This window comes from Panthera leo, chromosome B4 (genome assembly GCF_018350215.1).
Source record: "Panthera leo isolate Ple1 chromosome B4, P.leo_Ple1_pat1.1, whole genome shotgun sequence".
In the NCBI taxonomy this organism is placed as follows: Eukaryota; Metazoa; Chordata; class Mammalia; order Carnivora; family Felidae; genus Panthera; species Panthera leo.
Genome location: NC_056685.1, coordinates 133,030,655 through 133,043,615, shown reverse-complemented (window position 1 = coordinate 133,043,615; position 12,961 = coordinate 133,030,655). Strand labels below are relative to the sequence as shown.

General features: G+C 58.3%; 2 protein-coding genes across 8 annotated transcripts in view; one reads left to right on the top strand and one right to left on the bottom strand.

Annotated features, from left to right (window-relative positions):
- MRTFA (myocardin related transcription factor A) overlaps positions 1–2,402 on the top strand; it is a 213,204-nt gene extending 210,802 nt beyond the window's left edge. For all 6 annotated transcript variants that reach the window (XM_042947904.1, XM_042947903.1, XM_042947902.1 and 3 more), the window contains one exon: positions 911–2,402. In XM_042947904.1, coding sequence (XP_042803838.1) covers positions 911–1,428 — 518 coding nt within the window. In that variant the 3' untranslated portion in view covers positions 1,429–2,402. The remainder of the gene's footprint in view (positions 1–910) is intronic.
- Positions 2,403–2,523: 121 nt separating this feature from the next.
- The window catches only part of SGSM3 (small G protein signaling modulator 3), a 51,578-nt gene continuing 41,140 nt past the window's right edge, over positions 2,524–12,961 (bottom strand). For both annotated transcript variants that reach the window (XM_042947908.1, XM_042947909.1), the window contains exons 2-22: positions 12,762–12,881; positions 12,224–12,309; positions 11,698–11,764; positions 9,325–9,533; positions 9,139–9,246; positions 8,134–8,277; positions 7,700–7,895; positions 7,176–7,321; positions 6,725–6,949; positions 6,287–6,341; positions 5,937–6,064; positions 5,669–5,824; positions 5,445–5,499; positions 5,250–5,299; positions 4,939–5,091; positions 4,701–4,771; positions 4,523–4,571; positions 4,361–4,446; positions 3,522–3,644; positions 3,346–3,406; positions 2,524–3,089 (exon numbers count right to left, since the gene is read on the bottom strand). In XM_042947908.1, coding sequence (XP_042803842.1) covers positions 3,009–3,089; positions 3,346–3,406; positions 3,522–3,644; positions 4,361–4,446; positions 4,523–4,571; positions 4,701–4,771; positions 4,939–5,091; positions 5,250–5,299; positions 5,445–5,499; positions 5,669–5,824; positions 5,937–6,064; positions 6,287–6,341; positions 6,725–6,949; positions 7,176–7,321; positions 7,700–7,895; positions 8,134–8,277; positions 9,139–9,246; positions 9,325–9,533; positions 11,698–11,764; positions 12,224–12,309; positions 12,762–12,768 — 2,256 coding nt within the window. In that variant the 5' untranslated portion in view covers positions 12,769–12,881 and the 3' untranslated portion in view covers positions 2,524–3,008. The remainder of the gene's footprint in view (positions 3,090–3,345; positions 3,407–3,521; positions 3,645–4,360; positions 4,447–4,522; positions 4,572–4,700; positions 4,772–4,938; positions 5,092–5,249; positions 5,300–5,444; positions 5,500–5,668; positions 5,825–5,936; positions 6,065–6,286; positions 6,342–6,724; positions 6,950–7,175; positions 7,322–7,699; positions 7,896–8,133; positions 8,278–9,138; positions 9,247–9,324; positions 9,534–11,697; positions 11,765–12,223; positions 12,310–12,761; positions 12,882–12,961) is intronic.

Here is a 12,961-nt window from a genome sequence, read left to right as displayed (position 1 = left end):
CTGTAGGGATAGAGTACGCCGCTCATCTGCTCGTCCGTTGGTGGACACCTGACTTGTTTCCGCCTTTGGCTGTTGTGAGTACTGCTGCTGTGAACACCGGCCCGCTAGCCTGCATGGCTTCCCGCAGCGGCTGCGCCATTTTCATTCACACCAGCCACGCACAAGGTTTCGGACTGCTCTACATCCTCACCAACACTTTGGATTTTTTAAAAAAAAATAATAGCTGACTTGGTGTGAGGTGGTTATCTTTTTTTTCTTTTTAAGTTTATTTATTTTGAGAGAGGGAGAGAGAGAATCCCAAGCCAACTCTGTGCTGAGAGCACAGAGCCCCAGCGTAGGGCTTGAACTCATGAACTGTGAGATCATCATGACCTGAGCCAAAATCAAGAGTCGGACACTTAACCCACTGGGCCACCCAGGCGCCCCAAGGTGGTGTCTCCTTATACTTTTGACGTGCCTTTCCCCTAGTGACTAATGAGGTTGAGCATCTTTTCCTGTCCTTACGGGTCCTTTGCAGATCTTGTGGGGTCTCTGCCTTCGGTTCCTTGGGGTTGAGTTGTAGTTCTTCACATCATCAGATACATGGTGTGTGGACATTTCCTCCCATTCCACGGGCTGTCTTTTCTCTTGATGGTCTTTTCAACGCACAAAAGTTTTAAATTTTTATATGGTCCAGTGTGTGTATTTTTGTTGTTGTTACCTGTGTTTTTGGTGTCACAACCAAGAAATCGTTGACGAGTCCAGCGAAGATTTCCCATTTCCCTCTGAGAGTTTTGTAGTTTAAGCTCCTGAATTTAGACCTTTGACCCATCTGGAGTTAACTTTTGTATGTGGTATAAAGTCGGGCCAGCTTCGGGTCCTGATTAATCAGGCCTGGTTTCTGACATCCGTTCACTTTCTTGCTTGGCAGAAATCTCAGCAGATTTCAAGGAGCCACCACCATCCCTACCAGGGAAAGAGAAGCCCCCCTCGACAGCAACCTGCGGGTCGCCCCTGGCCGCACCGTCCCCACCCTCCGCCGAGCTCCCCCAGGCCACGCCACCTCCCTCAGGCTCACCTGCCCTCCCTGGGCGCCTGGAGGACTTCCTGGAGAGCAGCACGGGGCTGCCCCTGCTGACCAGCGGGCACGAGGGGCCAGAGCCCCTCTCCCTCATTGACGACCTCCACAGCCAGATGCTGAGCAGCTCTGCTATCCTGGACCACCCCCCCTCACCCATGGACACCTCGGAATTGCACTTTGCCCCCGAGCCCAGCAGCGTGGGCCTGGACCTGGCCGACGGCCACTTGGACAGCATGGACTGGCTGGAGCTGTCGTCGGGAGGCCCCGTGCTCAGCCTGGCCCCGCTCGGCACCACCACCCCCAGCCTCTTCTCCACGGACTTCCTCGATGGTCACGACTTGCAACTCCACTGGGATTCCTGCTTGTAGCTCTCGGGCTGCAGGGCCAGGATGGGAGGGGCTGGAAGCTGGGGAGAGCCTGATCCCACCTCTGTGTGGTCGTGAGTCCTGACAATCATAGGCCCCGCTCTCCCCGCCCCAGGAGACTGGAGCAGGCCGTGCCGCCCCCTGGCTCAGACTCACCAAGGAGACAGGCTGCCAAGGAGCAGCGTTGGTCTAACCCCAGAGTCCAGGAGGCCCGGACAGGCCAGGGCCGTTCTATTGACCTCCTTTTGTGAGGTCGGAGGTGCAGTCTGGCTGCGGTTGGCTCAGGCAGGCGAGGCCCAGGGTCACTCTCTTTCCTTCTAGTCCCCTTTCCCTATGAGGGAAGAAACCAGCTTGGGCCTCTACCTCCCCATCCCCTCGATGCCAACCCCAGGGTCCCAGGCTTCTGGGAGGGGAGCCCCTTGCCATTTTAGTGTCTTGGTGTAGTGTAACCATTTAACGGTTGGTGGCAAACGTTTTCTGTACAGGTGTATATACCTCTATATTCTATATCGCCATACATATATATACATATATTTTTGGGGGCTGGGAGGTGGATTGGAGCTCCCTCCCATCCTGTGCACAATATAGAAGGGCCCAGAGACCACTGCTCCTGGGGTTAGATGCAGCCTTCGTCAGCCCCATCACGCGTGTTTGACATGTAGACACCCTGCCACCGCCTGTGCCCCACCTGTGCCCTGCTCCGTACTTGTGCCACAAGGGCAGAGGTGCCTCCTTGGCCACCCGCCCACATTCCGTCCCGCTGCCTCATCGCAGCCACCATGGCCCTGGGACGGGAGGTGGCGGAGGGTGGGGGGGGGGGGGGCGTCAGCCCTCAAACTGAGGCCTCCTCAGCTCCCTCTGGCCTGTCACTATCATTAATGGGATTAGGGATGGAATCACCAAACCAGTGCCGGGACAGAGGTCGGGAAGCTGTGTGGACTTTTTTAAAATAAAAACAAAAACACTGACTTTGGTCCATTTTTGTTCACGGAACAGGTGGGTGGTATGGCTGGGTCCTAGGCTTTCTAGATGATTCCAGGAAGGACAGAACCTTGGACATACAGCTGTGGCCCTGGCTGGACAGAAGACAAGAGGTGATTTCTCAAAGACACACTTTATTTACAAACCAAAGAGGCCAGGGAGCCTCTGGCCACCCCCATCCCCTTCCTGAGCAAAAACTGACACAACAGACCTGGCTCTCCACCTCCTCACAAGGTTTTTGGTCGGTACAAACTCTGAAATTGGGGCCTGGGGTCTCTGTAAATGCCTGTGCAGAGCCCTCCCCCGGGTACCGGGAAAAATAGGCTGAGCCCCACCTTCTCCTGCCTCCCACTGTCCTCCCGTGACACTCCTGGGTGCCCCCAGGTGGCGTCCCGCTGTGTCATGGTGCCTGGCCAGAGCTCAAATGCGTCTTTCCCTTGACCCCGCAGCTGAGAATGGGCCTGGGCCACCTCAGACCCCATCCCAGAGCAGGCCCAAGACCGGCCAGGACCGTGCTGTTCTCTGCTTGCTTGAGGAGGGGGCTGCTCGGGAGCCTAGTGCCTGGGGGAGGGGTGGGCTTGACGGCCACCGTAGGAGGAGCATCACCCGTCTATGTCCCAGCTGAACAGGTGGTGCTTCACCAGCATGTCCTGAACACCCTCCTTCAGTGGCTTCTTCTCCTCCTGCACACAGGGACAGTCCCCCGTCATGGGCGCACAGCAGGCGCTAGAGCCACGGCACGGAAAGCCCAAGGTGGCGGGGCCGGAGTGGTTTGTGTAGGTGATGCCGGCACTTGGGGTCCCCACGGGCCCTCCCGCCTCAGCCGGCCAGGAAGCTTTGGGGCGATCTGCCAGCTCAGCTGCCTGGCCTGCCCCACCCCAGGCGGCCCCCAGAGGGGAGGACAGGCTGTGGGGCTGAGGACTGACCCCAGCCACCCACCTCTCTCTTCACAGGAAGTTCCCAGTCCTGCGAGAGGCTGAAGGCGAAGCAGCACAGAACGCTGGAGGTGAGGGAGGGAGTGGAGAGGCCGTCAGTCTCCCTCAGGGCAGCTCTGCCCCAGCTTCTCCCACCCCAAGCCACGGGGCAGGGCTTCCGAAGCAGGGGCGGGGACTCACCGGAGCTCACATTTGATCTGGACCCAGCCAGGGCTGCGCAGGAAAGACCAGGGCTGGTACCACTTCTCCACGGTAGGCAGGCTGGAGCAGAGCACCTCCAGCCACAGGTGCAAGACCTGCTCGCTGGGGACAAGCGGGCAAGAGTGGGCTGCCCACCCCCAGCTGCCTTCCCCGCGCTGTGACCTCATCAGGTGACTGCGCCTTCACTCTTAGCCAGGTCTCTGCGGAGCGCCCCGCTCCCCCACGCTGAGGGACACGCGCAGGGGCCCACCCATCCCCCAGGGCCCCTGTCCCCATGGCCCTCGCTCCCCTCAGCCCCGTCCCGGCTCCTTCCCTCGGTGTCAGACTCCACCACACCTGCTGCACAGGGGCCTCAGCCCTGCTGGTCAGCCCCGGAGTGAGGCCCACAGCCACGTTCTGAGCTCAGGGAGCTTTGCCACCACAAACCACCCCTCCTCCCACCCTGGCCTGGGTCACAGCAGCCTGGAGGTTGCCCCCTCTGCCAAGTGGCAAATCTAGACACCACACTCACCCTGACCCAGGTCTGGGCCTCACAGATGCCCAAGTTACCCTCAGGCAGGTGCCCCCTCCCTAGTTCTCTGTGGTGGCCTCGTTTCTGGTGAGCCCCCTCACCGGTCACCTTGCTGAAGTGTGTGCCTTCCCCAGCCCACAAAACGATGGCTGGTCTCGCACCTGAGGAAGGCCCTTGGCACCCCGGAAGGCACCCCAGCTGCCTCGTCTGTCCAGCTCACAGGCACCCCGCTGCCCCACAGGCCCTCGGCCCAGGCTACCACTCATCTGACAGGACGGTCACTGGCCCGCGGTGGGCAGATACTCACTTGAGTCCCACGCAGATGAGGGAACGGAGCTTGACATCCATCTGTGCGTGTGCAGCGTCATGGGTCACGTTCACAGACTGCACAGCCTGGGAGGGCCCAGCTGTCACTCAGGGGGCTCCAGCTGCCAACCCAGGAGGCCCGGACCACCCTCCACCCACTTACCCGGTAGAGCAGCTCCTCCGGGGTCAAGACTTTGCCATCTTCATCCAACCTGAGGGAGGAACCGAAGCTGCCGTGGCTGCCCTGACATGCAGGGCTCGGGCTGTGCCCACCCCCTCCTCCCAAAACCGCCAGGAGACCCTGCCAGGAGGACGCTAGGCAGGGTGGCTGGGCCTGTTACCTGTACGTCTTACACAGCACCAGGCGTGAATACACCGAGTCAAAGTCTCTCTCCACCTCCCGGCCTGCTGCCTGGGGGTCAAGGTGAGTGTAAGGGACACCAGGATAGATACCAGATCAAAGTCACAGGGTCCAACCAAGCGCATACTGCCACCCATGAGCTCCTGTGCCAGCTCTACGGGGCCCAAGGAAGGGCTCAAGGAGGACAGTTGGGGACGTGGGTCCAGCCATTGACTTACCTCCTCGATGAACAGCCAAGGGTGGCAGGCACCTCCCAGCAGGGACGGCTTCTTCAGCCCATGTTCAAACAGGGCCTTGAGAGCTGGGCAGAGGGTCCCTCGAACCAAGTCCGTGACCCCCTCTGTCACAGCATCATCCCCCGCGATGGAGTACTGACGGCAGGGGACAGGGTCTGAGAGGCCCCAGTCCCACGCCTGCGGCCAGACACCCCTTCCCCGTCCTCACAGCCACTGCCACCAGCCAGCATGCGCCAGGGTTGAGGCGGCGGCAGCAGCTCCCAGGGGCAGCCGAACCTTGTGCGCCCTCTTACCTCTTTGCTCCGTTCATCCAGGACTTCCACAAACTTGGCTGGAAACCAGCCTGCGGGGGAAGCAGGGCCCCGTGGGGGCCGCGTGAGGGCAGGCCGGCAGGCTGAGGAAGCCCGGCTCCTGCTGAGGCCGGAGGGTGACAGAAGGGCTCCTGGTTTCAATGCCTGGCCCACCCCTCCTCCAGACGGAGGCCTCACCTCTCAGGCCGTTCAGCTCCCCGACCCAGCAGTGCTCATCTTTCTGAGATATGATCTGCACGGTAGGCAGAGAGGAGGAGGAGGCAAAGCTTTGGTTGCCCAGGCCCCGTGCCTACAGCCATGTGGGTGGAGCAGGGACAGATCCTGGGCGGCCCGGGGTCACCCCGCTTCCCGCGGCCAAGCTCCCCACCTCTCGCTGAAGCTGCGCCTACGTGCCCACGCACCGTGATGATGTCGTTCTTGCGGAAGCCCAGCTCATCGTCGTCGTGTCGCTCGAAGTCCAGCAGGGCCTTGGCTCGGCGCCGGTGGCCGCGTGAGCATGCCACATAGTTCTCGTGGTCCCGCTGGTGGCTCTCCATGCTGTAGTCCGGGCTCAGCTCCTGCCCCAACAGCAGAGAGGTCCGCTGAGGAGAGGCGCCTCCTCGCCAGGGCCTCCGCTACCTCAGGATGGGGCCAGGGAGGGAGAGCCCCCAAGTCGAGCCCACAACTCACCACACTACAGTTTTTGGGGTCTGTGCACTGGAAATGGCGGGCAACGCGCAGGATGGCTTCCCGGAGGTCGGCCACCAGTTCCGTCTGCTTGATGTTCTTGGCCTTGAGCGCCTCCAGGTCGTCCTCCCCTGGGAGCCCCAGTGAGCTATAGCAGCCCTGGCCCCTGGCCTGCACCCCCCTCCCCAACCCCAAGGATGCTCAGGGTCCACGTGGGGGTCTGAGGACAGACGCCTCCTGGTCTACACCGCCACCCTGCCCTGCTGGGGCGCTGGGAGCCACAAGCTGGAACTCGCAGGCAGGGAAGGAGTCCCTGAACCCAGCCTGGCACCGGCAGCCATGGCAGTTCTCACCAAAGAGCAGGGAGGTGATGCCAGGCTTCCTCCGCTGGGTCCGGCGCCGCACGACCTGCAGGCAGGGAGTGTGGGTCAGCGGCAGCCGGCAGGGGTGGTGAAGCTAACCGAGCTCCTCCTGGGGCCAACATCTCACTTGCGCCACCTCATCTGAAACGGCCTCCGCAGCCGGCTCTGAGCATCAGAAATGCAGTCGGTTCAAAGCTGGGTCTGCCACACAGCCAAACGGCAGGTCACAGCAGAGATGCACAGAAGGCCAAGGGCAGCGGGTCATTCCACAGCTGTGGTCTGACTGGGCCAAGCCCCGGGTGCCGGGCTGGGGAGGGGGCAGCGGAGCAAGGAAGGGCTGGCGGGTTCCCTGCAGCCTCTCTCACTTCGGGCTTCCTCGAGGACCCCCACGCTGGGGGTGAGGTAGGGCCTCCTTCCTCATGGGCCCACCTGTGACAGGTTGGTGGTGGCGCTGGTCCCTAGGAGTTGGCCCTGGTCCGCAATGAGGTAGGCCAGGTGCTTGCGGCGCTGCGTCTCCACGGCCACGTCCGTGAGGGAGCCAGCCAGCCGCATGGCCTCCCCCAGCAGCAGCTCCGCGTCCTCAATCTGCGAAGGGATGTCTGACAGCGTGTTGAAGATGGAGGCCGAGTTCTCGGACTGGATCAGCTCCTCCTCCTGAGCCACACGAGGGAAGGAGTGGGGGGAGGGAGCGTCACTGCCAACGTCAGGCCCGTGAGCTGACCCTGCTCACTGTCCTCAGGTCTGGCCCCACCGTGGGCCTCTCAGGAGGGGCCGGTGCTCAGGCCACAGGAAGCTGAAGGCTGAACCCCACTCGGCCCCCAGAGGAGGGGTGCCAGAGCATCTGCGTCCGGCCCCAGTGGGGACGGGGCTACAGCAGCACCTTGAGCCGCAGCATGCCCAGCGTGGTCTGGAACAGCACCAGGGAGCCCTCGTAGAAGAACAGGTCCCAGAGGCGCAGCAGCAGCTTGATGTGCACCACGCTGGCGAAGGCCGTGAGGAACCAGTGCAGCGTGATCAGAGACAACTCTGTGGACACAGACGGGAGCCCCTGTGGCTGGGACCAGGGATGGGCAGCACAGCCAGCAGGGGATGGAATGAAAGGCGGGGGGGTGGGGGCTCCCAGGCACACAAGCTGGGGAGAAGCTGGAGGGTAGCTCCCACAGAGCAGCAAGAGCCTTGACCACTCCAAGGGGAGGGACGAGACAGGCTGCCAGAGAACAAGAGCACGACAGAGACTGTGATGTGCTGGGTCTAGGCTCAGCCATCACCAGGTGGGAGCCTTCCTCCCAACGCAGTTGGCTGCCCTGTCCGCTGCTGGCTGCATCTGGGGACCTCAGACTTGTGATACCTGAGAGGGACACAGGACCCCCAACCCCAGAGAAGAGGGTGGGTGCTGGCCCTTACCGATGTCGTGCTCCTGGAGCAACTTGTCCAAGCGAGGCAGGTACTGGACGATGAGGTGGCGCAGGACCCGCTGGTCTGTCTGGACTCCCAGCAGGGTGGTGCTGAAGTAGGAGGCGGGGAGCAAGTCCTCGATGATGGCGCACATCATCCAGAAAGCGTCCTCCTCCTCCAGGAACAGCAGAAGGCAGGCAGCCACCTGGCCAGGGCAGGGGGACAAGGGGCCTCTACCCGGGTCTCCATGTGAACTAGAAGCGGCACCGCCCCGGAGGTCCCATCGTAGACCGCGCGCTCTCCTCGGGGTTGGAACCAACATACTTGGCAGCCCCGGCCCTCCGCGGGGCCCCCACCTCCAGCCCTACCACCCATCCTACTGCCCAGGACGGCACTGTTCGCCAGTGCGGGGACACCCCCTTCCCCCTCCAGGATGTGCTCACCATGCCCGTGCCCTGGCAGTAGCCGATCTCTGGGTAGAGCCAGGCCAGCGCCCGGAGAACCCTGCGCAGGCGGGGCACCCCGATGCTGTTCACGCTGGCGAAGCAGACGTTGCTGGGCATGGTGCGGAGCAGGTCCTTCTCGATCTGCCAGCAGCCCACCCACAACGAGGCCCTGTGAGATGCAGGCCCGCACCCTCCACACTGGTGACACCTAAGGCACCACCCTGTGAGGGAGGCTGGGAGACCTCCGTGTCAGACAAACCCCAGGCAGGCTCACCCAGAATGAGGGTTCCTAATGCTCTGGGTCAAAGCGTATGTGCTTCCTTCAGGATTAGAGCTCAGCTAGTGTGTACCTGATACCACCAGATTCACCAGGGGATCTTACAAAAACAGAACGACAGATCCCTGGGCCTCAAGCCAGAATCACAGAATGAGAATCTCTAGAATGAGGCCCGGAAATCTATACCAATCTCCAGGTGAGGGGTGCCTGGTGGCTCCATCAATTAAGCACCTGACTCGTGATTTTGGCTCAGGTCATGATCTCACTCACGGTTCATGGGATCGGGCCCCGCACTGGGCTCCGTGCTCATGGTGTGGAGCCTGTTTGGAATTCTCTCTTCCTCTCTCTGCCCCTCCCCCGAGCACACATGCCTGTGTGTGTGCATGTGCATGCACATTTGCATAAACTATCTCTCAAAAATAAACATTGTTAAAGAATAAAAAGTCTCCAGGTGATCCTAATGTGCACCCAGGTTTGGTCATCTTTTAACAATGGTCCCTTCTGCCTACAGGGACCCAGGAAGTACAGGCTTGCTCCAGACACATGTCTGTGAGTGGAAGGGCCGCCACACAGCTGCCTGCTCTCCTGGGCCACCCCTGCCAAGGACAGACCAACAGGGTGGGTCCCCGTAACCCCAGGCGGCTTACCGCCCTCCTGCAGGCCCACACGTAGTTTCTGACCAGAAAGCACTTTCTGAAGGGCCCCTGGTGCCGTCCCAGCCTCACCTGTTTGGCAGCAATGGTCTCATCGTTGGAGCTGTTCTTCACCATCTCTCGGTAGGACAGCTCGGAATTCCTCTTCTTCTGCAGGGCCCCAGAGAGCCGCATCCACAGCTGAGGGGGAGCCTCCATGAGCGTCCAGTGGGACACCTGAACCCCCGCGGGCCCTCTGCAGGTCCCTCGCCACCTCACCTGTGGCCTCATGCTGTGTGGGATGCCCGCCAGCACCAAGGAGCGAAGCTTCTCAGAGCGGGGCAGAGAGACAGCAATCTTGTCCCACGTGAGATCCCCCACGTCATGGTTATGGGTGAACTCCAGGTGGGCCTGCCAGCGCAGTCTCTGTGGAGGGTCCTCCATCAGAGACACACCTGACGGCCTGCCGGAACCGGGGTTGGCACCGTCTGCCAGGATAGAGCCGGGAGATGCAGCGGTGAGCAGGGATAGGCCCTGGGCTTTAGGTCCAGTGCCCAGATCTGGCCAATGAAATCCAGAGCCACGTTTCCAACAGCTTCCTGTGGCTCCAGGTGCATGTCCGATAGGCATCCTCACGAGCAAATGCGAGCTTTTTAATTTCTCTCTCAAACCTGCCCCTGGCCAGTCCCTCCCAGATCCAAAGACACCCCCCCTCCACTCTCCAGATGCTCAGGCTTAGATCTCAGAAGCCCTTCTGGCTCCAGCTCAACTTACTCCCACATTCAACCCACAGGCAAAATATGTTGGCAGATTCTCACCACTTCTACCACCTCTGATATGGCCCTTGACCAAGTCATTGACTTCCATCTGGGCCATCGTGAGGCCTTCTCACTCGCCTGGTTCCACCCCTGCCTCCCTAAAGGTGTTCAGCAGTCCGAGTGCCCCTTGTCAGACACAAGTCAGACCACGTTACTCTGCTCACTCAGACGAGAGGCCTTACGAGGCTCGGTGACCACATCTCTTCAGCCTGGCCCCTCCGTCCTCATCGCCTACTGCTCTCCTCTTGCTCCCTTGGCTCCCGCTATTCCTCACCAAGTCCACTGCCAGCTCAGGATCTCTGTCCTTCTTATTCCCTCCCCCGGCTATGCTCACTGCCTCACTTCCTTCTAGTCTCCATCCAAATGTCTTCCCTTGGAGAAGCCTTCCTTCATCGCCTAACACACAATCCACCTCCCTTCTCCACAGCCCCAGATTTCTTCAGAGTTCTTCTTGCCCCCAGCATGCATGTATTTGTTTGCTGCCTGGGAATTCCACAAGGCCAAGACCACCTTTGGTTTTGTTCGAGGCACTGGGGAGGCAGCAGTGGAGGGTGGACAACCCGCGGACGGCCCCTGAAATGGTCACGTGAACACTGACAAAGCTCCTGTGGGCACCAGGCAACACGAGGGAGCGTCAGCCTTACAAAGATCCTTGTTCTCACTCATTGTAAAGCCTCGCCCTCAGCCTCAGCTTTCCAAAACTTCACCATTCGAGAATTTACATACACACAGCAAAATGCACAAATTTTAAGTGTATACTTTGGTGAGTATCAATAAACAAATGTCTCAATGTGGTCCCCATCATTTCCATTATGCTAGAGAGTTCCCTGTGTTCCTCACAGGCCTGGGTTTTAACTTTCATGTATCTGCCTGCAAACCAGAGAACAAGGAAAACTTGTGTCAGAACTGGAACATGAGCGACCTGAAGAGGACTGGCCTCAGCCCAGTAAACTCCTGCAGGGCTAGTGCTGGCCTGAGCTAGGGTGGCCTGGGTTCGGGCAGACAGCCTTCCTGACAGCCCGCCTGGGAACCAATAGGTGTATTTAGAATAGAAAACAATGGAAATGGCCTAGGAGCCCACTTACATAAGAGTAGTTATAAAATGTTATGATAAATCCATTATAATGGCATATAATGCAACCACTGAAAAAAATGCTTTTAAAGAGGTCCTGGGACGCCTGGGTGTCTCAGTCTGACTCTTGATTTTGGCTCAGGTCATGATCCCACGGTTCATGGGTTCAAGCCCTGCATCAGACTCTGCGTTGACAATGTGGAGCCTGCTTAGGATTCTTTTTGTCCCTCCCTCTGCCCCTCCCTTGCGTGTGTGCACGCGGGCGGGCGCGCACACACACACACACACACACACACACACACACTAAACTTAAAAAAAATAAGTCTTAACTAACAGAAGGAATGCTATACAAGCAATATAAAAAATGAATAGATGACATAATTTTAGTTATGAAAAGTATATAAAGACACACACACAAAACCAGGAAAGGAATAAACTAAAATATCAGCAATTATATTTAGGTTGTGGGATTAGGAGTCACTTTGTTTTTATTTTTATACTTTGCTGTATTTTTCAACTTCACTAAATGAACATTATTGCTTTTATTATCAGATGTGCAGATCAATAAAATTAATCTAAATTTTAAAAAATCAGAAGTTTCCATATACTTATAACAGCATGCAGCACCATTGATGAAGAAGCAGGTGAAACACCCAGAGCCCGGGTCACAGCTGCACAGTGAGAGTCACCAGAGCTGGAGCTCCAGGCGCCAACAAGATTACAAGAGACACCAGCAAGATTACACCAGGGGCTCCATCTTACCTTCCTTGTCCACGCGGAAACCGAACTCATCGTAGAAGAACTCTGGTTGCTCCACTGACTCTTCCTTCTAGAACCACGGTGAGGAAGAGTCAGTTGTATGGCCACAGGTCTGGCACCACAAATTCTATAAAATGCCACCTACATTGCTGTCTGTTGAAATTCTACTGGCATTCAAGACTCAGATCGAAGGCCACCCTTCCTTGAAGCCTCTGTGGTTATCACTCAGCTACAGGGGCCACCACCCTCTCAAACTGGCCTAGCATTTTCCTTGTTCTTCTTAGAGGTCAAAGATAATAAGATCAGGGTAAGAAACAGATTTTATGCATCTCTGCATCCTGATAACACTGGACACACGATGCCATAATACTTTTCCTCCGACCTAATGACTGATTCCCAGAGGACATAGAGCTGCCATGTCTGATGGTGGCTTCTGAGCCTGAATGACCACAGGGGTGTGGCTACCCACTCCCAGGAAGCTACAGCAGTAGGTTCCCTTTGGCGCCACAGCCTGGGAGCAGAGCTGTACCTGCGTGGACTTGGCCAAGATCTCCTGGGGCCACATGCTTGGAGTCAGGGCTGAGAAGGGGCCACTGGCAGAAGGTGTGTGGCTTCCTAAAATCGAGGAGGACCAGGAATAGGAGATGAAGAAAATTCAGAGCATTCCGGGGAAAAATTCAAGTTGGGATCTCCCCCACTCCCCCCAACAAGGGCGCCCAACAGCAAAGGGACCGCACCATCTGAAGTGGGATGGTGAGGGAGGGGAAGAGACCTAGATGAGCAACTTTCTGGAGGAAGGAAAAGAAAAAGCGCCACATGTTACAAAACATAACCAAATTTCATCTCCTTGGCTCTTCCTCCACCCAAGTGTGAGGTTCGGGGATACTGGAGATCTGAGCAAAGTTATGGTAATCTTATATGACCCGCAGGAGGACCTCCTCCTTTCTCCCACTCTTACCCTCAAAGGTCTGCCTGTTTCCATTCCACTGGATGGCCCTCCCAAGTGAGACCCTCCCCTCCCTCTGGGCAGCCTCTCACCCATCTCCAGCCCTGGGCCTGCCTCCCACCTGACATTGTGCAGAGAGGCAGGGCAAGTCTTCAGCAAATCCACACTCAGAAGGCTTCCTAGCCTATTATCATACAGCTGGAAGGCTCCTCAGGCTTCATCTGGTCCAGAAACATTTGCCCTAGAAGGAGAGCAGAGGGGAAAGTCATTCTAATGCAGCCCCTCTGCTGGGTGTCTTTTCTACCCACCACTGTGATTTTC